Source organism: Theropithecus gelada, chromosome 7a, assembly GCF_003255815.1.
Source record: "Theropithecus gelada isolate Dixy chromosome 7a, Tgel_1.0, whole genome shotgun sequence".
NCBI lineage: Eukaryota > Metazoa > Chordata > Mammalia > Primates > Cercopithecidae > Theropithecus > Theropithecus gelada.
The window spans coordinates 33,946,916-33,973,040 of record NC_037674.1 but is presented as its reverse complement, the minus strand read 5'-3'; the positions used below and the strand labels follow the sequence as shown (position 1 = coordinate 33,973,040).

At 35.8% G+C, this 26,125-nt stretch overlaps 1 protein-coding gene across 2 annotated transcripts in view; it reads left to right on the top strand.

Annotated features, from left to right (window-relative positions):
• The window catches only part of ADAM10 (ADAM metallopeptidase domain 10), a 155,795-nt gene that overhangs the window by 89,730 nt on the left and 39,940 nt on the right, over positions 1–26,125 (top strand). Inside the window, exons 6-8 of one of the 2 annotated variants that reach the window (XM_025389930.1) lie at positions 14,433–14,582; positions 17,743–17,835; positions 20,750–20,933. In XM_025389930.1, coding sequence (XP_025245715.1) covers positions 14,433–14,582; positions 17,743–17,835; positions 20,750–20,933 — 427 coding nt within the window. The remainder of the gene's footprint in view (positions 1–14,432; positions 14,583–17,742; positions 17,836–20,749; positions 20,934–26,125) is intronic. The other variant, XM_025389931.1, reaches the window with a different exon arrangement.

Sequence of the window (26,125 nt, the reverse complement as noted above, 5' to 3'; positions counted from 1 at the left end):
GGAGATACATTTACATACAGGGGAACAAAGAGAAGTATAACTGGTGACTGCTCATCACACAGTGCAAACTGGAAGACACAGAATAACATCTTCAAAGTGTTGAAAGAAAGTCTGCCGAACTAGGATTCTATATTCAGTGAAAATAATTTTCAAAAACAAGGGCAAATTAAATGTCTTTTTAAATAAAAATTGAGAGAATTTGTGTCTAAGTGACCTACACTGTAAGAAACATTGAAGGAAGTTCTCAGGTGGAAAAAGATACCAGATGGAAACTCAGATATACACAGAGGAGTGAAGAACGTAAAATAGTAACTACATTGATAAATATTAAGCAGTTTTTTTTCTCATTTAAAAAAATCTTCAAGAGATTATTACCTAAGTCAAAATAGTAAGGTATAATGGATTTTGTAATATACAGAGAATCAAAATTTATGACAGTAGCACAAAGGACAAGAGAAAGAAGAATGGAAGTATGTTTCTTAAACAATTTGTGAAGTGGTGTAATTTTGGCAGGTAAACTGTGCCGTGATAAAGATGGATATTGTAAACCCTAGAGCTGGGGTCAGCAAACTACTGCCTGTGGGCCAACTGTTTGCTTTTGTAAGTAAAGTTTTATTAGAACACAGCTACACCTATTCATTGATAGGTTGTCTATGGCTGCTTTTACATTATAGTGGCAGACTTGAGTAGTTGTGATAGAGAACAACTACATGTTGTTTAAAAGTCTAAATGTTTACTATTAGGCCTTTTAAGAAAAAGTTTGCAGGAATTTCCTCTGCCCTGGAGCAACCATTGAGAAAAGAAAAGGAAATAATTTAACAGGTTAATAAAATAAATCAAATGTAATTAAAAACAGTTAAGAGAAGTTAGGAAAAAGAGAACAAAAAACAGATGGAACAAATAGAAAATAAATAGCAAGATGGTAAGTTTAAATCTAACCATATGAATGACTGTATTAAATATAAATGGACTGCTGAGGTGTGACGATTGCTTGAGGCCAAAAGTTCAAGACTAACCTGGCCAACATAGTGAGACCCTGTCTCTGTTTTTTTTAACTAAAAAAATACAAATGGACTAAGCACATGAAGAAACTGAGATGGTTAGAGTGATTAAAAAAAAAAAAGCCAGACCAAATTAGTCTAAAAGAAATGCAATTTAAATGAAAAGACACAGTTGTAACATTTAAAGAGCTAGGTGAGATGGTTCACTCCTGTAGTCACAGCTTGTCGGATGCTGAGGTAGGAGGATTGCTTGAATATAGAAGGTTGAGAGTGCAGTGAGCCATGATTGATTGCGCCAGTGTAGTGTACTCTAGCCCAGGCCACAGAGTGAGAACCTATTTAAAAAAAAAACAAAACTTATTGTTTTGGATTTGGGTCATAAAATGATGGAAAAGAAATTGGATTTAGTTAATTATGCTATGAATTAATTTTATGGATCCATATTCTCAGAGTTTATCATTAAGTACAGTCTTAAAGTCCTTAAGAAAATACAGAGAAAACGGCCGGGTGTGTTGGCTCACACCTGTAATCCCAGCAGTTTGGGAGGCCGAGGCAGCAGGATCACTAGGTCAGGAGATTGAGAGCTTCCTAACACAGGTGAAACCCCATCTCTATTAGAAATACAAAAACAAAATTAGCTGGGCGTGGTGGCAGGCACCTGTAGTTCCAGCTACTCCGGAGGTTGAGGTGGGAGAATGGCATGAACCCGGGAGGTGGAGCTTGCAGTGAGCTGAGATCGCATCACTGCACTCGTGACAGAGTGAGACTCTGCCTCAAAAATAAATAAATAAATAAATAAAGTAAATAAGGAGAAAACTTCACATTTTATGAGGCCAGTGTTACTTTGATAGTCATACCAAACAGAGACATTACAAGAAAACTAAGCTACAGGCCAATATTCCTCATGAATGTAAAAGTAAAATTTCTTAAAATATTAGCAAGTGAAATCCAGCAATATATTAAAAAATAACACATTATGCTCAAATGAAGTTTATACCAGAAATGCAAAATTAACATTAGAAAATTTGTGTAATCCACCACATAAACATAATAAAGGATGAAACCCCTCTGATTATCTCAGTAGACTAGTAAAAAACATTGCCAAATTTTAACACTCAACACATGGCAAACTAAAAATAGAAGGAAGCTTTCTTAGGCTAGTAAGAGCTTTTATAAAAAACCTACAGCTGATACCATCCTTAAAAGTGAGAGACTAAGTCCTTTTCCTTTGAGACCACGAATAAAAGCTTTTTTTTTTTTTTTGAGACGGAGTCCCACTCTGTCACCCAGGGTGGAGTGCTGTGGCATGATCTCGGCCCACTGCAACCTCTGCCTCCCAGGTTCAAGTGATTCTCCCGCCTCAACTTCTTGAGTAGCTGGTATTACAGGTGCGCACCACCACATCCACCACTTTTGTGTATTTTTGGTAGAGGTGGGGTTTCACCATGTTGCTCAGGCTGGTCTTGAACTATTGACCTCATGATCTGCGCGCCTCGGCCTCCCAAAGTGCTAGAATTACAGGTGTGAGCCACTGCGCTCAGCCAAGGAACAGAAACTTTTACTCAGCATTATACTGAAAGTCCTAGCCACCATAATAAGGCAAGAAAAATAAATGAAAGGCATACAGATTATAAAGGAAGTGGTTAAAGGTAATACAAGAGTATACCTAGAAAAAGTTACTAGAATCAAGCAGACTTATCAAGGACATAGACTAAAAGTTGGTATAATCAGTTGTATTCTATATACTGGCAATGAATATTTAGAAAATGAAAAAAATTAAGTAAAACAGCATCAAAATATAAAATATCTAGAATAAATTTAACAAAATATGTGCAAGATGTGTACATGAAAAACTAGAAAATATTGCCAAGAAAAATTAAAGATCTAAATAAATTGAGAAATGTATTCTGTTTGTGGTTGGAATCCTCAATGTTAGTATGTCAGTTCTCCCCAGGTTGTTCTGCAGATTCAGTGCAGTCAGTATCAAGACTTGCAGTGGACATTTATCTAGTAATTGACAAACTGATTCTAAAAGTTATACTGAAAGGTAAAAGACCTAGAATAGACAAAACAATTTTCAAAAAAGAACAAGGATGGAAGATTCAATAGTATTTGGTTTTTAAGACTTAGTATAAAGTTACAGTAATCAAGATAGTGTCATCTTGGCCTAAGGGTAAGCATATAGGTAAATGTAGCAACATAGAGAGTTCACATGGTCAGTTGATTTTTGCAAAAGTCCCAAGGTAATTTAAAAGAGGAAAGAACAGTCTTTTCAACAAATGGTACTGGAACAATTGGATATCCATATGAAAAAAAAAAATTGAGATTCACCTATACTTCATACCTTATACAAAAATTAACTCAAAATGGAAAGTAGACCTATATGCTAAAGCTAAAACTAAAACTAGGGAAAAACATAGGAGAAATTTTTGTGACTTGTGATAACAATTTCTCAAGGCACAAAAATTCCCTATGAAAAGCATGTAAACTGGACTTCATCAAAATGAAAAACCTTGCTGCAAAAAACATAGTTAAGAAAAATATGAAAACAAGCCATAGACTGAGAAAATGTCCACAATATCTCTGATAAAAGGCTTATTTTCCAGAATACGTAAAGAACTGTTATAACTCAATTAAAAAAAAAGAAAAGCACAAATGCCAATTAAAAAATGGACAGTGCACCTGGAAAGCCTTTCCAAGAAGGATAGGCACAAATAAGCCCAGACTGGGATGACTACAGTAAATACATAACTCTTCATTGCCCAGACATGAACCACCATCCACAAGCGTCCAGACCATCCAGGAAAACATGACTTCACCAAATAAACTAAATAAGGCACTGGGAACAAATCCTGAAGAATGGATCCAGAGATAGGTGACCTTTCAGACAGAGAATTAAAAATAGCTGTTTTGAAGAAACTCAGAGAAGTTCAAGATAACACAGAGAAGGAATTCAGAATACTATCAGATAAATTTAAAAAACAAATTGAAATAATTAAAAAGAATCAAGCAGAAATTCTAGAGTTGAAAAATGCAATTGATATATTGAAGAATGCATCAGAGTCTCTTAGTAACAGAATTGGTAAAAGAATTAGCTTGAAGACAACTTTGAAAATATAAAGTCAGAGACAAAAGAAAAAGGAATACTCTAAAAGAATGAAGAACACCTATAATATCTAGGAAATAGCCTCAAAAGGGCAAACGTAAGAATCATGGCCTTAAAGAGGAGGTAGAGAAAGAGATAGGGGTAAAAAGTTTATTCAAAGGGATAATACCAGAGAACTTCTCAAACCTAGAAAAAGATATGAACATGTAAGTGTAAGGAGGTTATGAAGCACTAAGCAGATTTAACCCAATGAAGACTAACTCAAGGCATTTAATAATCAAACCAGCAAAGGCCGTAAAGAAAAGGTCCTAAAAGCAGCAAGAAGAAAGAAACAAATAACCTGCAGTGGAGCTCTAAGAGATTTGGCAGCAGACTTTTCAGTGGAAATTTTACAGGCCAGGAGAGAGTGGCATGATGTGTTTAAAGTGCTGAAGGAAAAAGTTTTTTATCCTATAGCAGTGTATTCAGGGAAATAGCCTTCAAACACAATGGAGAAATAAAGACTTTCCCAGACAAACAAAAATAGATAGATTTCATCAACACCAGACTTGTCCTACAAGAAGTGCTAAAGAGAGTACTTCAGTCAGAAAGAAAAGGATGTGAATGAGCAGTAAGAAATAATACGATGATATAAAACTCATCGGTAATAAGTACACAGAATATTGTGTATCTGTTATTGTATATAAATTGCTCATATCTTGGGTAGAAAGACCAAATGATGAACTGATAAAAAATAACTTTTCAGGGTATAGATACTACAAGAAGGCATGAATAGAAACAAGATTAAAAAGCAGGGGGACAAAGTTAAAGTTTTTATTAGTCTTCTTTTTGCTTCTTTAGGCAATCACTGTTGTCGTCAGTTTAAAATGATGATTGTAAGATAGTATTTGCAAGCCTCATGGTAACTTCAAATCAAAAAACATACGATAGATACACAAAATAAGAAGCAAGAAATTAAATCATACCACCGGAGAAAATCAGCTTCACTAGAGGGAAGACAGGAAGGAAAGAAGGAAGAGAAGGCCACAAAACAACCAGAAACAAATAACAAAATAGCAGGAGTAAGTCCTTACTTATCAGTAATAACACTGAATGTCAATAGACCAAACTCTTTAATCAAAAGACATAGAGTAGCTAAATAGATTAAAAAACCCCAAAGATCCAGTGATCTATTGCATACAAGAAACACATTTTACCTGTAAAGTTACACATAGACTGAAAATAAAATGGTGGAAAAAGATATTCCATTCCAGTGGAAACCAGAAGAGCAGGAATAGCTATACTTGTATCAGTCAAAATAGATTTCAGGACAAAAACTGTAAGAGACAAAGATGGTCACTATATAATTATAAAGGGGGCCAGGCCTGGTAGCTCACGCCTGTAATCTTAGCAGTTTGGGAGGCTGAGGTGGGTGGATCACCTGAGGCCAGGAGTTTAAGACCACTCTGGCCAACATGGTGAAATCCTGTCTCTATTAAAAATACAACAATTAGCTGGGTGTGGTGGTGGGCATCTGTAATCCCAGCTACTTGGGAGGCTGAGGGAGGAGAATCACTTGAACCCAGGAGATGGAGGTTGCAGTGAGCTGAGATTGGGCCACTGCACTCCAGTCTGGGTGACAGACCAAGACTCTGTCTCAAAAAAATATATATATATATATATATATTTATATAAATATATAAATATAAATATATATATATGTCAAGGAGTCAATTCAGCAAGAGGATTTAACAACTGTAAAAATATATATTAATATAGTTTGGATATTTGTCTCTGCTCAAACCTTCTGTTGAATTGTAATCCTCAGTGCTGGAGGTGGGACCTGGTGGGAGGTGTTTGGATCATGGGGGCAGATCCCCCATGGCTTGGTGCTGTTTTTGTGATAGTGAGTTCTCGTGAGAATTGGTGGTTTAGAAGTGTGTGGCACCTCCCCCTACAGACACTCTTGCTTGCTCCTGCTTCCAGCGTGTCATGTGCCTGCTCCCCCTTCACCTTTTGCCCGTGCTTACAAGCTTTCTGAGACCTCTCTAGAAGCCAAGCAGATGCCAGCACCATGCTTCCTGTAAAGCCTGCAGAACCATGAGCCAATTAAATCTCTTTTCTTGATAAATTACTCAGTCTCAGTTATTTCTTTATAACAACGCAAAAATGGCCTAATACATATATGTACCCAATACTGGAACACCCAGATATGTAAAGCAAATATTATTAGAGCTAAAGAGAGAGAGATTTCAATACAATAATAGCTGAAGACTTTAATACCCCACTTTCAGCAATGGATAGACCTTCCAGACAGAAAATCAACAAAGAAACATTGGACTTAATCTTCAGTATAGAAAAAATGGACCTAATAGGTATTTATAGACCATTTCATCCAATGGCTGCAGAATACACATTTTTTTCTCCTCAGCACCGGGGTCATTCTCAAGAATAGACCATATGTTTGGTTATAAAACAAGTCTTCAAACGTTCAAAAAATTGCAATAATATCAGGTATCTTCTCTGACTACACTCGAATAAAACTAGAAATCAATAACAAAAAGAGTCTTTGAAACTATACAATTACATAGAAAGTAAACCGTATGCTGCTGAATGACCAGTAGGTGAGTGAAAAAATTAAAAAGAAAATTGGAAAATTTCTTGAAGAATTGATAATGGAAACACAACTTACTGGCTGGGAGTGGTGGCTCATGTCTGTAATTCCAGCACTTTAGCAAGGTGATGTGGAATGATCATTTGAGCCCAGGAGTTTGACACCAGCCTGGGGTCTGTAGTGAGAACTTTTCTTTACAAAAAGTTTTAAAAGTAGCCAGGTATGGTGGTGCATGCCTTTAGTCGCAGGTCCTTGTGAGGCTGAGACAGGAGGATTGCTTGAACCCAGGAGGAGGAGGTTGCAGTGAGCAAGATTGTGCCACTGTACTGCAGCCTGGGCAACAGAGGGAGATGCTGTCTCAAAAAACAAAGAAAACACAACATACCAAAACCTATGGGATACAGTAAAAGTAGTACTAAGAGGAAAGTTTATGTAGCTATAAATGCCTGCATCCAGAAAGAAAGAAAACTTCAAATAAATACCCCAATGATGCATTTTGCAAGAGCAAACCAAACCCAAAATTAGTAGAAGAAAAGAAATAATTAAGATCAGAGCAGAAGTAAATGAAATAGAAATGAAGACAATATAAAAGATCAAAGAAACAAAAAGTTGTTTTTTGAAATCGTAAAATTGATAAACTTTTAGCCAGACTAAGAAAAAAGAAGACCTAAATAAATAAAATCAGAGATGAAAAAGGAGACATATTATAAGTGGTATAGGTGAAATTCAAAGGATCATTAGTGGGTACTTTGAGCAACTATATGCCAATAAATTGCAAAATGTAGAGGAAATGGATACATTTTTAGACACATACAACCTACCAGGATTGAACCATGATGTTCAAAACCTGAACAGACCAATGACAAATAATGAAATTGAATCTGTAATAAAAAGTCTTCCAGTAAAGAAAAGTCTGGGACCCAGGGGCTTCACTGTTGAATTCTACCAAATATTTAAAGTATAACTAATACCAATTGTAGTGAAACGATTCCAAAAAATAAAGCAGGAGGGAAAATTTCAAACTCATTCTAGGAAGCCAGTATTACTCTGATACCAAAACCAGATAAAGGCAGCAAAAAAAGAAAATGGCAGGCCATCATGTCTCATGAATATTGATGGAAAAATTACCAACAAAATGCTAGCAAACTGAATCAGCAATTCATTAAAAAGATCATTCATCATGACTAAGTGGGATTTATCCCAGGGATGCAAGAATGGTTCAATGTACGCAAATCAGTCAGTGTGATACATCATAACAGAATGAAGGACAAAAGTTATATGATCATTTCAACTGATGCTGAAAAAGCAGTTGATAAAATTCAACATCCCTTCATGATAAAAATGCTAAAAAAAATTGTGTATAGAAGGTACGTATCTCAACATAATAAAAGTGATATACAGCAGATCCATAGCTAGTATCATACTGAATGGGCAAAAACTGAAAGCCTTTTTTGTAAGATTGGGAACACAAGAAAGATGCCTACTTTCACCACTGTTATTCAACATAGTACTGGAAGTCCTAGCTAGAGCAGTCAGAGAAGTGAGAGAAATAAAGTGCCCCCAGATTGGAAATGAAGAAGTCAAAATATGCCTGTTTGCAGATGATATAATCTTATATTTGGAAAAACCTGAAGACTCCACCAAAAAACTATTAGAACTGACAAACAAATACAGTAAAGTTGCAGGATACAAAGTCAACCAAAAAAAATCAGTAGCATTTCTACTGTTGTTTCCAATAACAGTCTGAAAAAGAAAAGCAATTCTATTTGCAATAACCACAAATAAAGTTACATACCTAGGAATTAACCAAAGAAGTGAAAAATCTCTACAATGAAAAGTATAAAACACTGATGAAAGAAATCGAAGAGGACACAAAAAAATGGAAGGACATTCTATGTTCATATATTGGAAGAATCAGTGTTGTTAAAATGTTCATATTACAAAAAGCAATACAGTTGCTACCAAAATACCATTGTCATTCTTCACAGAAATAGAAAAAACCACTTGAAATGTTTTATGGAGCCAGAAGAAACTCAGAATGACCAATGCTGTCCTGAGCAAAAAGAACAAAATTGGAGGAATCATATTACCTGACTTCAGATTATACTGTAGAGCTGTAATAACCGAACAACATGGCACTGGCATGAAAACAGACACATAGACCCATGGAACAGAATAGAGACCTCAGAAACAAATTGATACACCTACAGTGCATTTTTTACAGTGGCGCCAAAAACTCACATTGGGGTAAAGATAATCTCTTCAATAAATGGTGCTGGGAAAACTGGGTATCGGTATGCAGAGGAATGAAACTAGACCTCTATTTCTCATCATATACAACAATCGAATAAAAATGAATTAAGACTTAAATTTAAGTGCTCAACTGTGAGACTGCTACAAGAAAACATTGAAGAAACTCCCCACTTTTATGTGGACAAAAATTTATTGAGTAAAACCCCATAAGCACAGGCAACCAAAGCAAAAATGGACAAATGGATCACATCAAGTTAAAAGCTTCGGCTCAGCAAAGGATACAATTAACAAAGTGAAGAGACAACCCACAGAATGGGAGAAAATATTTGCAAACTACTTGTCTGACGGGATTAATAACCAGAATATATAAGGAGCTGAAATAACTATATAGAAAAAAATCTAATCTGATTAAAAAATGGCCAAAATATCTGAAGAGACATTTCCTAAAAGACATACAAATGGCAAACACGCATATGAAAAGGTGCTCAACATCATTGATCCTCAGAGAAATGCAAATAAAAATTACAATGAAATATCGTCTCACCCCAGTAAAAATTGCTTTTATCCAAAAGACAGGCAATAACAAATGCTGGTGAGGATGCGGGGAAAAGGAAACCCTCATACACTGTTGGTGGGAATGCAAATTAGTACAACTACAATGGAGAATAGTTTGGAGGTTCCTCAACAAACTAAAAATAGAACTACCATAATCCAGCAATCGCCCTGCTGCAGATCTACCCAAAGAGATATATCATATAGATAGCTGCACTCCCATGTTTGTTGCAGCACTGTTCACAAAGGCAGGATTTGGAAGCAGCCTAAGTGTCCGTTAATAGATGAATGGATAAAGAAAATGTGGTACATATACACAATAGAGTACTGTTTAGCCATAAAACAGAATTAGATTCTGTGATTTGTGACAACATGGATGGAACTGGAGGTCGTTATGTTAAGTGTAATAAGCTAGGCACAGAAAGACAAACTTCACGTATTCTCACTTATTTGTAGGAGCTAAAAATTAAAATAATTGAACTCATGGAGATAGAGAGTAGAAGGATGGTTACTAGAGGGTGTAATAAGTATTAGAGCAGTGGTGGGGGAAGTGGGGATGGTTAATGGGCACAAAAACATGTTAGAAAGAATGAATAAGACCTAGTATTTGAAAGCACAGCAGGGCAACTATAGTCAATAATAATTAAATTGTACATTTTAAAGTAACTAAAAGAGTGTAATTGTATTTTTTGTAACAAAAAGGATAAATGCTTGAGGGGATGGGCTCACCATTTAACATGATGTGATTTCCACATTGCAGTACTGTATCAAAGTATTATATATCTTATGTACCCCATAAATATATATACCTATTATGTACCCACAAAATTTAAAAATAAAAAAATTTAATAGATAATGGGCAAAACATTTGAAAACACACTTCACAAAAGATGTTATAAAATATTTTGGATTTTGATCTGGAGAAATGTTTTGAAAACATAAAACTTTTCAGTATAAAAAAGATGAATATATTTTACTACATGAATATTAAAAATAAAAGGCATCTTAAAGTGAAGGCAAGTTATAAAGTTTGTATAAAATATTATGGGTTCACAAAGTATAAAATTAATAAAGAATTGTTTTTAAGAAGTAGAGAACAACTGATTAGTACAACTAATATAAAGCAACCTGGCCTGAAAATAAAAATATTTTATTTTTATTTGTATATGTATATCTCCATATATGTGTTTTGTATATTTGTATGTATTTATTTGAAGGCATTGGAAAGATAACATGACTGTGAAGTAGTATGGGACCAAGATCTTAGAAAAAAGTATACACCTAGAATGGTGATCCTGGTATTTGGTTCTACCTTTTCTCCAGGTGTGTCTTTGAGTTTCTGAGGAGGTAGCTGAGAGACTGAGAGGGAGAGTAGAACTGTGCAGATTTATTAGGTTGAGGATGAAAATATTGTTTAGGATCTGCGCAGAAGAGCTATTGGTTGGGACCTTGAAGGACTACTCCCTAAGAGTAAGGGTATAAATCATAAAATGTTCAACCTCTCCTCACAGGGATTAAAGTTTCACACCACATCTCAGTCCCTGATTGGATTAAGATGATGCAGGATTACTAGTGCACCGAGCCTAACTCTGCTTACTAGAAGTGAAAGTAAATCTTTTGAGAAAGGTGTCAGTCACAACCTCACATTAAATTTGTGGTTATCCATATACATAGCCTGGCACTCAGTTCAATGTAACCAGTATATGAACTAACAAAACAACATGATGGAAGAACAAGAGAGTTAACCGACAAAGGAAATGGTACCTGGATAAGAAAATTATCTGACACAGACTTTAATATATTCAAGTCATAAAGACTAAATTTAAAATTTTAGCAGAAAATTGAAAATTAAGAAAAGAACTGATGGGAAATTTAGAATTGACAAATATAACAACAAAAATTAGGAATTTGATGGATTTAGATTTGGATAATATAAGAAAATAGAGCCAATTGCTAAGAAAAGGATGGAAAATACAGAAAAGAGCATAAGAGAAATAGATGATACATTCAGAAAGTCTAATATATGTATTATGTAATTGATGTCCTAGAAGGAGGAAAATGGAGAGTCAAGTAAGGACAGGTAATGGCTGAGAATTTTTCAAATGTAACAGAGAGATATCAAACAACAAATTCATTAAGCCCTGTAATTAGGACAGGATAAATACTTTACAGTGAAAACAATACCATAGCACATTATTTGAGAAGTCTGAAAGCCCAAGATATAATCTTAAAAGCAACCAGTGAGAAAAAGTTTAACCACTCTTAAAAAAGCAACAGAAAACATAGCAGCTCATTTCTCATTGGAAACAGTTGAAACCAAAAGACAGTAGGATATGCTGAAACAGAGAAACTACCCTCCTCTAGGATGCTGTACTCAGAAAAATAGATAAAAGTAAAATTAACACATTTCAAATGGAATATATAACCATCTGACACACTGGAAGTAGTTTTTTTCCTGGTGAAAAGATTGCAGGCTCAAATGCTAACTTGTAGATGAAGTATTGAATAAAGAACACGTTAGATAATTTTAAATTAATTTTTACTGTATACTACAAAGCACTTTTTCATATTTCAGACTGATTTCTTATTTAAAACCTTTCTTTAAATAGGATTTTCATATTAAAGCATCCAGTTTTTTTTTTTTTTTTTTTGGTCTGGAGTAGAAAATCTTGCATATATAAAACTTCAACATTAGCTAAAATAAATTCCTTTTTGTGTAGAATAACAGGATTGTAAATATTAACTGCATTTCACAAATACGTGGATTTGAAATACTTCTCAATATTTGAGTCATTTACAAACTGTGTTAACTGAGACCTGGAGACCATCTAAATGAAAATCCTGAGTAGAATAGTATTCAAGGTAGGCTTTGGGGACAGTTCCCCCACATGTTACACTATTTCAGTAGTATTGGTACCCATGAATAATACAAATTGTTTTAAAAATGAGTTTTATTGTGTATATATCAGGTATACTACATGATGTTATGAGATACATGTAGATAGTCAAAATGGTTACTATAGTGAAGCAAATAAACATTTCTATCATTTCACATAGTTACGCTTTTTTGTGTGTATGGGATATAATACAAATTTTTCATTTTGTGTATGTTCACATGGAATTATTAAGGGAGAAGGAAATGTCAAGGAAGAAGAAATTGTGATTTAAAATTCAATTTGGGTTCTATATTACTGTGCCATCAAAAATATTTAAGATGATCCTTTTAGGTGTTTACATATGTTTGACTCTTTGGATTCAATAGCAGTGGTAATTCTTTGAAGAAATACTTATTGAGGCCAGGCACAGTGGCTCATGCCTATAATCCCAGTACTTCGGAGAGCTGAGACAGGAGGATTACTTGAGATCAGGAGCTCATGACCAGCCTGGGCAACATAGGACGACCTCCGTCTCTATAAAAAAAATTAGCCAGGCATGGTGATACATGCTTATAGTCCCAGCTACTTGGGAAGCTTAGGCGGGAGGATTGTTTGAGCCCAGGAGTTTAAGGCTGCATTGAGCTGTGATCATGCCACTGCAGTCCAGCCTGGGTAACAGAGCGAGACTCTCAAAAGAAATACTTGGTGGGTGTGGTGGCTCATGCCTGTAATCCTAGCACTTTGGGAGGCCAAGGAGGGCGGATCATAAAGTCAGGAGATCGAGATCATCCTGGCTAACATGGTGAAACCCTGTCTCTTCTAAAAATTTGAAAACAAAATTAGCCAGGCGTGGTGACGGGCACCTGTAGTCCCAGCCACTCCTGAGGCAGAGACGGGAGAATGGCGTGAACCCGGGAGGCGGAGCTTGCAGTGAGCCAAGATCGCGCCACTGCACTCCAGCCTGGGCGACAGAGTGAGACGCTTGTCTCAAAAAAAAAAAAAAAAATAGTGTGTACTTTTTGCTGCCAAGTCTTTGTTAGGTGGTAGCATTACAGTGAGGATCAAACAGAGATAATTTCTTCTTTCCAGAACTTACATTCTAGTGGGTGAAGTGGGATGTGGACAGAAATTAAATAATCCCACAAATAAATGTAAGGTTGCACTGTGTAAGAGACATTGGTATATGGTTCTGTGGAGTGGTATAATGGATAAATTGACCTTCTCGAAGTCTAAAGGAAGAAGGAAGCCATTAACAGGATCAGAATAGGTAGTGTCAGCATGTGCAAAGACTGTGGCAGGAGATAGACTGTGTGTTGGAGGATTGGAAAGAAAGCGTGTATAGCTGTACCACAGACAGCTAGAGTTGGGTAACATAACAGGGTTTCTTTGTGAAGTAATATGGAATGAGAAAAGCTGCATAGTTAAGTAGAGGCTGTGCAATGTTGATATTTGGGGGAGCATGTAAAGAATATTGGGCTTAATCTTTAGAGCAATAGGAAGTCATTGAAATACATTATTGAGGTGGATGACCTATTCAAATTTGCAGTTTGAAAAGATTGCAGTATGGAGAAGAGATCTAAGGCCATTAGTGGCTATTGGTTGATTAAATTGATTTTACTACAGTATTCTAGATAAGAAGTAATGGTAGCTTGGGCTAGAGTGGTGGAGCCAGAAATAATGGGTAGATACCTTAGGTATTTAAGAGATAAACTTGACAGAACTGGATGGTAGATGGGTGTTAGATGTGAGGTAGAGAAGATATCAAAGTATTATAAGCTATTACACAACTCGCTTTAGATTTAAATGAATACATATTAAAATATATGTTTTGAAAATGTTTAAAAGTGAAGGAGTTCCTTGAATAGACAGTAAATTATCTATATGGAGAAGATTATGAGACAGTGATTTTAGGAACTTTTAATGACAGCAGAAATACCTATGGTGTTATATAAAGCAGACTAAGAAATTGTTTATAGTATGTATTCTTAATTAGATAAAATGATAGTATTAAAGCATGCTAATTATCAAAAATGACTCTTTTTGATGTATAGATACCTCAAGAAGAACATGCTGCTAATGGTCCAGAACTCCTGAGGAAAAAACGTACAACTTCAGCTGAAAAAAATACTTGTCAGCTTTATATTCAGACTGATCATTTGTTTTTTAAATATTACGGAACACGAGAAGCTGTGATTGCTCAGGTATTTCTGATTATGCGCTATTTTAGTAGTTCCCATATTGTTTAAGAATGTTGAATATTGGCCCCCACTCTCTTCTGGCTTGGAGAGTTTCTGCCGAGAGATCTGCTGTGAGTCTGATGGGCTTCCCTTTGTGGGTAACCCGACCTTTCTCTCTGGCTGCCCTTAAGATTTTTTCCTTCATTTCAACTTTGGTGAATCTGGCAATTATGTGCCTTGGAGTTGCTCTTCTCGAGGAGTATCTTTGTGGCGTTCTCTGTATTTCCTGGATTTGAATGTTGGCCTGCCCTACTAGGTTGGGGAAGTTCTCCTGGATGATATCCTGAAGAGTGTTTTCCAACTTGGTTCCATTTTCCCCCTCACTTTCAGGCACCCCAATCAGACGTAGATTTGGTCTTTTTACATAATCCCATACTTCTTGCAGGCTTTGTTCATTTCTTTTTCTTCTTTTTTCTTTTGGTTTCTCTTCTCGCTTCATTTCATTCATTTGATCCTCAATTGCTGATACTCTTTCTTCCAGTTGATCGAGTCGGTTACTGAAGCTTGTGCATTTGTCACGTATTTCTCGTGTCATGGTTTTCATCTCTTTCATTTCGTTTATGACCTTCTCTGCATTAATTAGTCTAGCCGTCAATTCTTCCACTTTTTTTTCAAGATTTTTAGTTTCTTTGCGCTGGGTACGTAATTCCTCCTTTAGCTCTGAGAAATTTGATGGACTGAAGCCTTCTTCTCTCATCTCGTCAAAGTCATTCTCCGTCCAGCTTTGATCCGTTGCTGGCGATGAGCTGCGCTCCTTTGCCGGGGGAGATGCGCTCTTGTTTTTTGAATTTCCAGCTTTTCTGCCCTGCTTTTTCCCCATCTTTGTGGTTTTATCTGCCTCTGGTCTTTGATGATGGTGATGTACTGATGGGGTTTTGGTGTAGGTGTCCTTCCTGTTTGATAGTTTTCCTTCTAACAGTCAGGACCCTCAGCTGTAGGTCTGTTGGAGATTGCTTGAGGTCCACTCCAGACCCTGTTTGCCTGGGTAACAGCAGCAGAGGCTCAGTTGAAAATGCCGAAATCACCGGTCTTCTGTGTCGCTGGCGCTGGGAGTTGAAGACTGGAGCTGCTCCTATTCGGCCATCTTGCTCCGCCCCTCCCATATTGTTTTATAATACCTTTTCTTTCCTTTACAAATTTAAGTTAGTATATTCTCTTTTTGGGAAAAAGTATGCATTTTCAGTTGTGACGTGATAAAATGTGTAAGATAAGTACATGGATAACTGAAAGACTAGTTGGGATATTTTAGTGTCAAAAGACAGGGGTAAGATAATGATTTCCTGAAGGAGATGATGACACTGAAGTTTAGCTTTGGAAAGGGAGTTGAATTTTCATTTGTGGTCTTAAAGGACGGAAAGATGGAGGAATCCTTCCAACTGGAAGTATTTAATTATATTCTGTATTTTTACTGTATGTAGCACTTTCTTAGTTACATTATTACTTGCACTTGTGTCTTCTCAACCCTCATTAAAGTATAAATATTTTGCGGGTACCCTTCAAAATGTCCTTCGTGTTGAAGGTACCCAGTAAGAATTTGATGAATGAACTTTTGTCTGAAAGGATTTGAAATGGAGAAGATGGAGGTACCACTAGTATAAATGATTCATTTTGGTGGTGAGGATGAACTTATTTTTAAACATGTGTAAAAGCTGGGTGGTTCTTCCCTTAGGATTTTGAAAATGTGAAACTAGAGCTTGAGGGAAGGGTTGCCTTGAGAGATTGAATGTGGAAAGAATGAAACCAAAGGAGAAGAAATTGGAGCTATCTGTATATGGTGAATAGGTTGAGGAAGAGAAGCTAGTGAGGAAAAACGTAATAGTTAATGAGGTAGGAGATTTTCTAGGATTTACCAAGGAAGAAATACATTTCAAGACAAAAATACCATGAATTTATAATGAGCCCTATGAGCACAGCTAGGAATTTCATTAGCAGTGTTTGGCAGCCTGGGCTACCTTTGAAGTGATTATTGTTAATGCTTTTACTTGACCATCTTGTTTTATGTTTTTACAGTTTCTTTGAAAATAACTTTGAGAGTATACATATATGTTTTTACACAAATCGTAGCAAGAGTACTTTTTGTAAATGAAGTTAGGAAGGTTGTCTACAGAGTGGTTTAGAAGCTAGAAAGTTTAGTTGGGGGTCAGCTAGGTAAACGGATGCTTTTGGGTTTATCATCGTTTATCTCCTTGTAGAATTTAGCAAAATCTGAATGTATATTTATTATACTTGTATTATCTCCCTCTTTTCTTCCCCTACTAAAGTAAGCCTCTGTAAATTTATAGGGACCTTCTGTATTTTGTTCACCACTATATCCCCATTGCCTAAAACAGTGCCAAGAATATAGAAAGTGGTCAACAAAGCTTACAGAATGTGTACTAGCGCAGCAATAGAAGGATTAAAGTCAGGGAATGACTGTGTGTCCTGAACTGTCAGGGAAGTTTTTATAAAAATGTTTGAGCTGAGTCCGAAGGATAAATAGAGAAAGATACTCCAGGCATAGGATGTACGTGAAAAGGAATGAACGTGTGACATTGTAGGATTGGATTGAGGAAACAAAACTTTTATGTGACTGAAACAAGAGTGTATGTTTGGGCCGGTTGTGGTGACTCATGCCTGTAATGCCAGCACTTTGGGAGGCTGAGGTGGGTGGATCACTTGAGGTCAGGAGTTGGAGACCAGACTGGCCAACATAGTAAAACCTGTCTCTACTAAAAATACAAAAATTAGCTGGGCATGGTGGTAGGCGCCTGTAATCCCAGCTATTCGGGAGGCTGAGGCAGGGGGATCACTTGAATCTGGGAGGCAGAGGTTGCAGTGAGCCAAGATTGCAGCACTGCACTCTAGCCTGGGCAACAGAGCAAGACTCTGTCTCCAAAAAAAAAAAAACAAAAAAAGCAAGTGGGTATGTTTGTTGTTGGCCAGAGGAGTCTGGAAAAGAAAATAGAATCTCCCCTGTCAGCGCAACTCACTAATCTTTTTCATGTTTCTGTCCAGTATATAATGTTGACATTTTAAAATGTGAATGTGGTGGGACATGAATAATTATTGATTTTGAAAATGGAAATTTATAATCTTTTTCATCTTTCAACATTGCCTCTAAAATGTTCTTTTTTTTAAATCATAGATATCCAGTCATGTTAAAGCGATTGATACAATTTACCAGACCACAGACTTCTCCGGGATCCGTAACATCAGTTTCATGGTGAAACGCATAAGAGTAAGGAACTTAAATAGTTAAAAACACTTAAAAAGTGCAACAATCCAGACCATGTTTACACACACACAAAAAAGCTTGCTTTTAATTTTATCTTTATGAATTAAATAATTTAAATTAAATTGTATCTGTTGATGCAGTTTTTTACTCCTGGCATTTACACATGTACATACACACAGATACTTGGGTTTATGATTTAAGAATTAAATGTGTAAGGTCTTAATCCAGACTTCAATAGAGGTAAAGTGTGTTTTCAGTCTGTCTGATTAACATATTATTAAGAAAGCTCTGACTCTTCAATGACTACGGATATAGTACTTGACTTTTTCCCCCTAACATTATCCCTCAGTTTCCTAAAATTTGCTTTGTGCAATATTTTTCACTGTGTGTTCCATTTGGTGTTCCAGGGGAGAAAGAGGATAAATACAGTGTTTAAATAAAATCGGAAGTTGGAAAAACCCTTAATACTATAATCTTCTTGAAAATTCACAACTCACAGTAACATATATCAAGTTTTGAGAAGTCTTCAGGAAAGAAACCCATATGTTTCTAAATTTTTGACCATGAAACTTTTTTTTTAGAAAAAATATATTAACATGAACAGATTCCAAAATACTTTAGGCATTTTGAGAAAAGCTGATCTAGAGCCATAGGGTCACATAGTATTAGTTTTAATGTTATAAATTACAGGTAAATAAATAAATTACTGACAAATTTAGGCTATTTTTTCAAAAAATTTCTGAATATTCTAAATATATATGTATAGCTTTTTAAGAAACAGTATTTATACACTAAATAAACAACCGAACTTAAAAAAATCATCCTTTCACAAAAGTATTTGCTGCAGGGTTCCTTAATATTTATGCTTTCCTAGTTTTCTTCAAATATGGTTAGATAAAATGTCTATACTAGAAAATTTTAGTATATACATTCAGCCACATAGCTGTAGGTAGTCCTTAAATTTAGAAGTAGTATGATTAAATCTTAAATTGAATTTTCTTAAGGTGAAATATGATTTACTGATTTACAGTATAAGAATTGTTCATAATTAATTGCTTTCATGTATTCTGTGAGCAATATAAATCCTTAAATGAGCAAGTAACAATGATAAGAAGTATTAAGTGTTGCTGTTTAGTAGGCAGAGCAGTAAAATGCAAGTAATGAAAAGTAGAGAACACCTCAACACATTTTAGTGATGCCCTTTGAGGAAAATGATTTGTATTATGAAGAAATGCATGTGTATAAGTAAATAATGTGGTAGTTGGTTGTTTTTAGACCTTAACTCTTATTAAAACTTTAATAAAGTTTTATCTGTTGAAGGTTGTTCACAACCTATTAATTTAAAATTTATATTCTGTCAGCAAATATTAATAAGCCATTTAAATAATAGGTAATTACAATTTAGATGCAATTTTTTCTTTTTTTTTCGAGAAGGAGTATCACTCTGTCGCCCAAGCTGGAGTTCAATGGTGCAGTCTTGGCTCACTGCAGCCTCTGCCTTCCGGTTTCAAGCGATTCTCCCACCTTAGCCTCCCAAGTAGCTGGGATTACAGGGATTACAGGGATTACAGGCACCCGCCATCATGCCTGGCTAATTTTGTATTTTTGTAGATACAGGGTTTCATCATGTTGGCCAGGCTGGTCTTGAACTCCTGACCTCAGGTGATCCGCCCGCCTTGGCCTCCCAAAGTGCTGGGATTACAGGCATGAGCCACCGTGCCTGGCCTTAGATGCAATTTTTATTTATAGCCAGTATTAGAAAATTACTAGGAAATTTTGTTTTTATATTTAGTGGGAGAAAGCCATCTACAGCATGTCTTCAAGCATGGAGTATCTGTAAAATACAGTGTGTTTGCTTTTGAATTTTTTTGGTGTTAAATGGCTGTAACTGATTGTTTTTGGTTAATTGTTAATAGATAAACCAGATGTTCTAAAATCCATTCTTAAGCAGTTGCCGTCAATGGTGTTTTTGCCTTCCTGCTTCTGAGCCTCTTGGTTTTACTGGAGAGTACGGGTCATAAAGAGACCTGTAATTCTTGTTGTATCAACCATTATGTGATCCTCTTATTGCCAACATTTTCAAATAGACTGAGGTTTGCCTTTCAGTAAAAACATTTACTTTCATATTGTAATGCCTTAGCTTACCTGGGGAAAGCCAAATTGTTCTAGGACTTCATAGGAGACAGACAGGTCTCTGAAAGGATGCAGGGGCTAATAAATAAAAGCTTTTGTTTAATAGAAGTCTGGTATTGGAACAGATTATTCAGATTCCGCAGGAGGAACCTGTGGTAGGAGTATAGTAGCTAAGTGTCAAAAGAAACATTCTGAAATAACTCAGTTTGAAATAGTAAAAGAAGTGAATTTGAATTAGAAAGCAAAATTCTTGCCCACAATCAGGAAAAAAAAAATAAATTTGCAGTTAGTTTGGTTTGGCCCATGTGACTCTCTAGGCAAGGAAAACCAGGAAAATGATTTGTCTGCTGAACTGACAGTCTTGGGTCTGATACCTATTTTATATTCTAGTAATTAGCTAAAGTACAGGGTTTTATATCCTTGTAGGTGTCACCATATGTAGGAGATTAGGACTAAAGGAGACTTGTTCAGATAATTAAATTTGAGAAACTATACTTCCTTTACTGAGCTTTCGAAAGCAAAACTTGTTTTTTCTTCCCAAGTGTTCAGTGTTCAGGAATCTGGTGAATACTTGCTCAGAAATCTTTTTTATTTGTTGTTGTTGTTTTGCCTTCTGTGATCAGCTCAGGGATGTGGGCAGTGGGAACAACCTTAGAAGCCTTAATTCAGGCCTGATTTCCATAGGAGCATATTGTCCAGGTATATGCAGAAGAAGGTGAGCAGACATTTACACTAAAGCTCTGCTAACATTAATTACTTACTAAATTATTGTTTTGGATTTTAGATCAATACAACTGCTGATGAGAAGGACCCTACAAATCCTTTCCGTTTCCCAAATATTGGTGTGGAGAAGTTTCTGGAATTGAATTCTGAGCAGAATCATGATGACTACTGTTTGGCCTATGTCTTCACAGACCGAGATTTTGATGATGGCGTACTTGGTCTGGCTTGGGTTGGAGCACCTTCAGGTAGTTTATCATATTAAATATGTCTTAACTTACTACTTGAAACAAAGAGGAGTTTTCAGGGAATGTTGAATTTTCAAAGTATAGGAGAAAGTGATGCCTTACAATATTTTAATTTATGCTACATGAGTTAGGCAAGACTCATAAGCATAATGGAAAAGGCACAATAGATGAAGGAGCTTTTTATTTTGAAATGCATATAGGGAAATATCCTGATTCCCGACATTTGAATAGACCAAATGAAATAAATAATTTTGTGAGAAAAAGTGGTAATTCTGAAACCCAAAGGGAAATTTAATTTTTCCACAAAAGTTAATAAATGTTATATATTTCCCCAAAATAGGGTACTTAGAATCAAAAGAGGAAAACTGTGTCTTGCTCTCTCTTCTGTAGTGAGATAAAGAGCAGAGAAATCCTCATCAAGAGTGGCAGGTAGAAAGAAAAGAAAGCCTACCTTTATTATTTTATTTCTAGCCTTTATTCGAATAAAAGGGAAGCACTGCATGAAAGAGATGTAGGCAGGAAGTCCCTGGTACCCACAGCTCCATTGACATCATCACCTGGGTTCATACTCTGCTGAGTTTCTGCCTTAGCTATGAAAGCTATTGTCATTGATAATGTTGGGATGGGGCAATACCCTTCCTATTACAGTGGGGGTGGAGTGTTGTGGAGGAGCTGTGATTTACTGTATAAATTCAGTTTCCTAGTTTAGAAGTCCAAATTTATTAATTGAAAGATGAGTGGAAAGGACCCCAGGCTCTTTGAATATAAATTGTGCCAAGTAGAGTTTAATCAATAGTATATTATCTTCTGAGCTATATACAACAAATTCTCCTTCTGATAATTCATTTCTATCTTTTAAAAAAAAAAAAAACCTTCTGCTTTATCTAGAGTAAGAGAAACTTTTGTATTCCTATTCTTACTAGTTTATTCTTTGATTTGTTTTGTATATTTTAAGATCTTAAGTAGTTCTTTATTTTCCTTAATTGATATTTCTTTCTCCTTTTTTAAAAGTCATTATTTTAAGTCAATATTTTTACAATTGCCATAGCTTCTTTTGTTTTTCTTCTGTGTTTTAAAGTGTACTCAATTTCATGATGTCATTTTAAAGTACAAGTTTATGTCATGGGCTGCATATTAATAGTGCAGTACTTTTGGATATTTGTCTTTTATGATAATCTGTGCTTTTTTTGTTACTTGGATTGGTCAGCAGATTGTACAGCTCACTCCTTCCTGTGATTTTTCATGTGTAAAACTTCTATACTCTGAAATCTCTTTGCCCCTTCAATGTTTGGATGATTTTATCACAAAGTTTGTGATTTCTTCTCCCTATTCATTAGTAAGTACTATTAAAAACTCAGGGTCTCATATGATTTTATTTGTATATATCCATTAATACGGTAGTTCTGAAGTCTCAAATAAGTGGTTCTCAAAGTGTGATCCATGGACTAGCACCATCATCACCACCTAGGAACTTGTTAGAAATATAAGTTCTTAGGCCGTACCCGGGTCTCTTGAATCAGAAACTATAGGTGTGGAGCCCAGCAGTCTTAGTTGGAACAAGTTCTCAAAGTGATTCTGATGCACACTGAAGTTTGAGAAGCACTACATTAATATTGTTGTCTCTAAAGCTTGCTCACAAAATGCCTCCTGGGTAAGTGAGTTTGATCTTAAACTAAAAACTTCCTGCCATTTTGCATTTTCAGTTATAGACTATTGTATTTAAGGATGTAATGATTCTGTGGGAATTTGATAAAATTCTTCCTAAATCTTCAGATATTCTCACGTCTTTAGATTCAGCTACTTATTTTTTTTTAAAGTAGGCTTTATTTTTTAGAACAGTTTTAGATTTACAAAAAATTGAACAGATTAGGTATTCTCAAATCTCCATCCTCCCTCCCCTGACAGTTTTGGGGAGTACTGGTCAGGTACATTTTAGAATGGTCCTCTATTTGGAATCTGTCTGATGTTTTCCTCATGATTAAACTGTAGTTATGGGTTTTGGGGACACTCAGTGTTTATGTCTCATTGTTTGTGATAATTGGATCACCATTTGTGATGCTGCTCATTTTCCTGAGGTGGGCAGAGTTTTGGATTGAAAATGGTGGGGCTTGTTACTTGTATTTTCTTTTCTGTCTTTTGTTTTTTTTTTTGAGACAGTCTTGCTCTGTCACCCAGGCTGGAGTGCAGTGACGTGATCTCCGCTCACTGGAAGCTCCACTTCCTGGGTTCACACCATTCTCCTGCCTCAGCCTCGTGAGTAGCTGGAACTACAGGCGCCCACCACCGTGCCAGGCTAATTTTTTGTAGTTTTAGTAGAGACAGGGTTTCCCCATGTTAGCCAGGATAGTCTCGATCTCCTGACCTCGTGATCCGCCCGCCTCTGTATTTTCATTATTAGGGTCTTCATAAAGGTGAAACAAGATACTTCCTGTGTACTTCATGAGCAAAAATATGGTGATTGGCAACCAAAATAGAAAACTGAGACTCCTGTTATCAACGTTCTATCCCCATTTTCCCCGCCTCTGCTTTTTTTCCTTTTATATTATTATCTCTCTTTATTTCAGACGTTAGATGTCTGCTTCGATTACTCTATGTTAAACCCCTAACTTCAGCTCTTGGAAGCCATCTTCTAAGAGCTGCTGGGGAGGGGCTAGGCAGGCATAGAAGAATAGAGGCCAGAGTGGGAAAGAAAAGGGATCTTTGTTCCTTTGGTCCAGCTTTTTCTAGTGTAGGTTATCTGCCTTGAAATAACGTTGCCAGCTTTCTTCTTCACTTGTCTTTGCCCTTACTACTAGCTGAACTGAGTTTCATATTTGACTTAATTCTTTTCTAAAACAGGGAATGTTATATATTTAGTCTTGATTATTTCAATACCTTTATGAGGTGTAGGTATTATTGTCTCCCTTCTACAGATGGGGAAACTTGTGTTCAGAAACTTTGTGACCAACCTAATATCACACAGCTAGAGGTGGAACAGGATCTGGAATCTGGACCTTTTGACTCCAGATTCAGTTCATTTGGTAATTATATTACTAGGTATTTTATATGTGTATAAATAAAATCTACACACACACACACCACACACACACACACACACACACACACACACACACACACAGTGACATCCTAGCCTTTTCTTAGATGTTTCAAATAAGCAGCTGAAATGTTTTCTGCTTCTTAGTAGAGGTTATATATTGATGGAATATGTTTTCTTCTTTCTTGAGAGAGAATAGTTCTAAAATCATACTAAGCTATAATATTTTGATATAATTTTGGGTAATTGTCATGGCATAATGGGAAGAGCAATGGATTGAGAGGTGGGAGACAGGATTCTTGTCTTTTCTCTGTAAATTCAGGAAAATAATTTTTCTTCTGGTTGTTTATTTTTTTCATTGTAGTTCTATCTTTGCTCTTCCTTTGAGTCTTCATGTTTCTACCTACAGGTCTTATCAGTTAACTGAATGAACAGAGTCTCAGTTCGGCCTGATCATTGAATGAGGCTGGCTTTGGAATTCATCTCTATAGTTAGTCCTGAAACCTTTAGTACTCCTCTATTTGTGAAGAACATTTTTTGAGGCATTTCATTTGGTAGAAATAGTCTCTTCTGTTTTTTCAGATTCGATGTTTTAGTTTGATATTACATATTAAAATTTGAGAGCGTAGAGAACTTAACACAGGATTCTCGGGAAAACCCACAGCTTATTCCTAACCCATAGTTTAAAAGTATAATTTCAGATGTTGGGAAAATTACATCATTAGAATATTGCAATAGAACACTTTCTATTGGCATTTTGTGCTTGTCTGGACCCCTTGTATATTTAACATCTTTGATCCCTACCCATTACATGTGAGTAGTGCTCTCCAGACTTGAAAGCCAAATGACTGTGCTCTCACATTTCCTAGTAACACTTCTGGGAGTAGTACTATGGTCTGGTCCAGAATTACTGCTCAGATTAGTATTGTATGATCAGCATGTTACTATTAGTTTTTGGCCTCCTCACATCAAAACTGTATTTATGGAATATGTCAAGGTATCATATTACTCTTGTATTTTTTTCTAAGACTTTTTTTTGGGGAGTGGGGTGGAGTTGGTCTGTTTTGAAGTTTAGGACGGATACTCTGACTTTAGCTCTCAAACTATCCTGCAGATAGAAAATTGTCATTATACTTCTTTGTTGCTTATTGACTCATTCATCAATAATTACTTTTGACCTGAATTTAAAACATTTCACCCTTCTCATTGTTATTCACAACTTATATTTGTCAGTGATGAATATATAATAAAATCTTAAATTTAAAATATGTAGCAATTGAGTTTGAGTTAATGGTTTAGCTGTGGGTATATGTAATACCTCTTTACTGAGTTTTCTGGCATATCAAAACTAGTTGCGGTATTTAAAAAATTAAACCATAACTTTCAGAGTTACAAATAGTATTTTATTTCTTCCTGTATAATTAAGTTTCTACAACATATGCTATTAGCCTGCAACAAATATTAAACTTCCATTGATCGATTGATTGATTGATTGAGACAGAGTCTCGCTCTGTTGTCCAGGCTTGAGTGCAGTGGCATGATCTCTGCTCATTGCAACCTCCGCCTCCCGGGTGCAAGTGATTCCCCTGCCTCAGCCTCCGGAGTAGCTGAGATTACATGCATGTACCACTTCGCCTGGCTAATTTTTGTAATTTTAGTAGAGATGGGGTTTCAACATGTTGGCTATGCTGGTCTCCAACTCCTGATCTCAGGTGATCCGCCTGCTGCGGCCTCCCAAAGTGTTGGGATTACAGGTGTAAACCACTGTGCCCGGCTATTTTAAACTTTCATATAAGCAGTAATCATAAAGACCAAAAACAGTTTTTAAGAAGCAATATATAAATTACTATATTTCAGAATAGTATATTCTAATTTATGTATACTCTTCTCTTAAATTAACCAGACCCTAAAAGTGCAGAAAAATGTATATTATCAGAGATTTTAAAATATGCCTATTTACCTTTTTTTTTTTTTTTAACTGATAAAAGATTTGAAGTGTGGAGTCTTCTATGCTTTATTCAAGTTTGACAGTACTGCATTGGACCAATATGCACGTCACAAATCTTCACTAAGGCAGGATATTAATTTACTATTTGTTTAAAACTATGCTGTGTGTACAATAATAATTATATACAGAATACTTATTTATATATTTTCT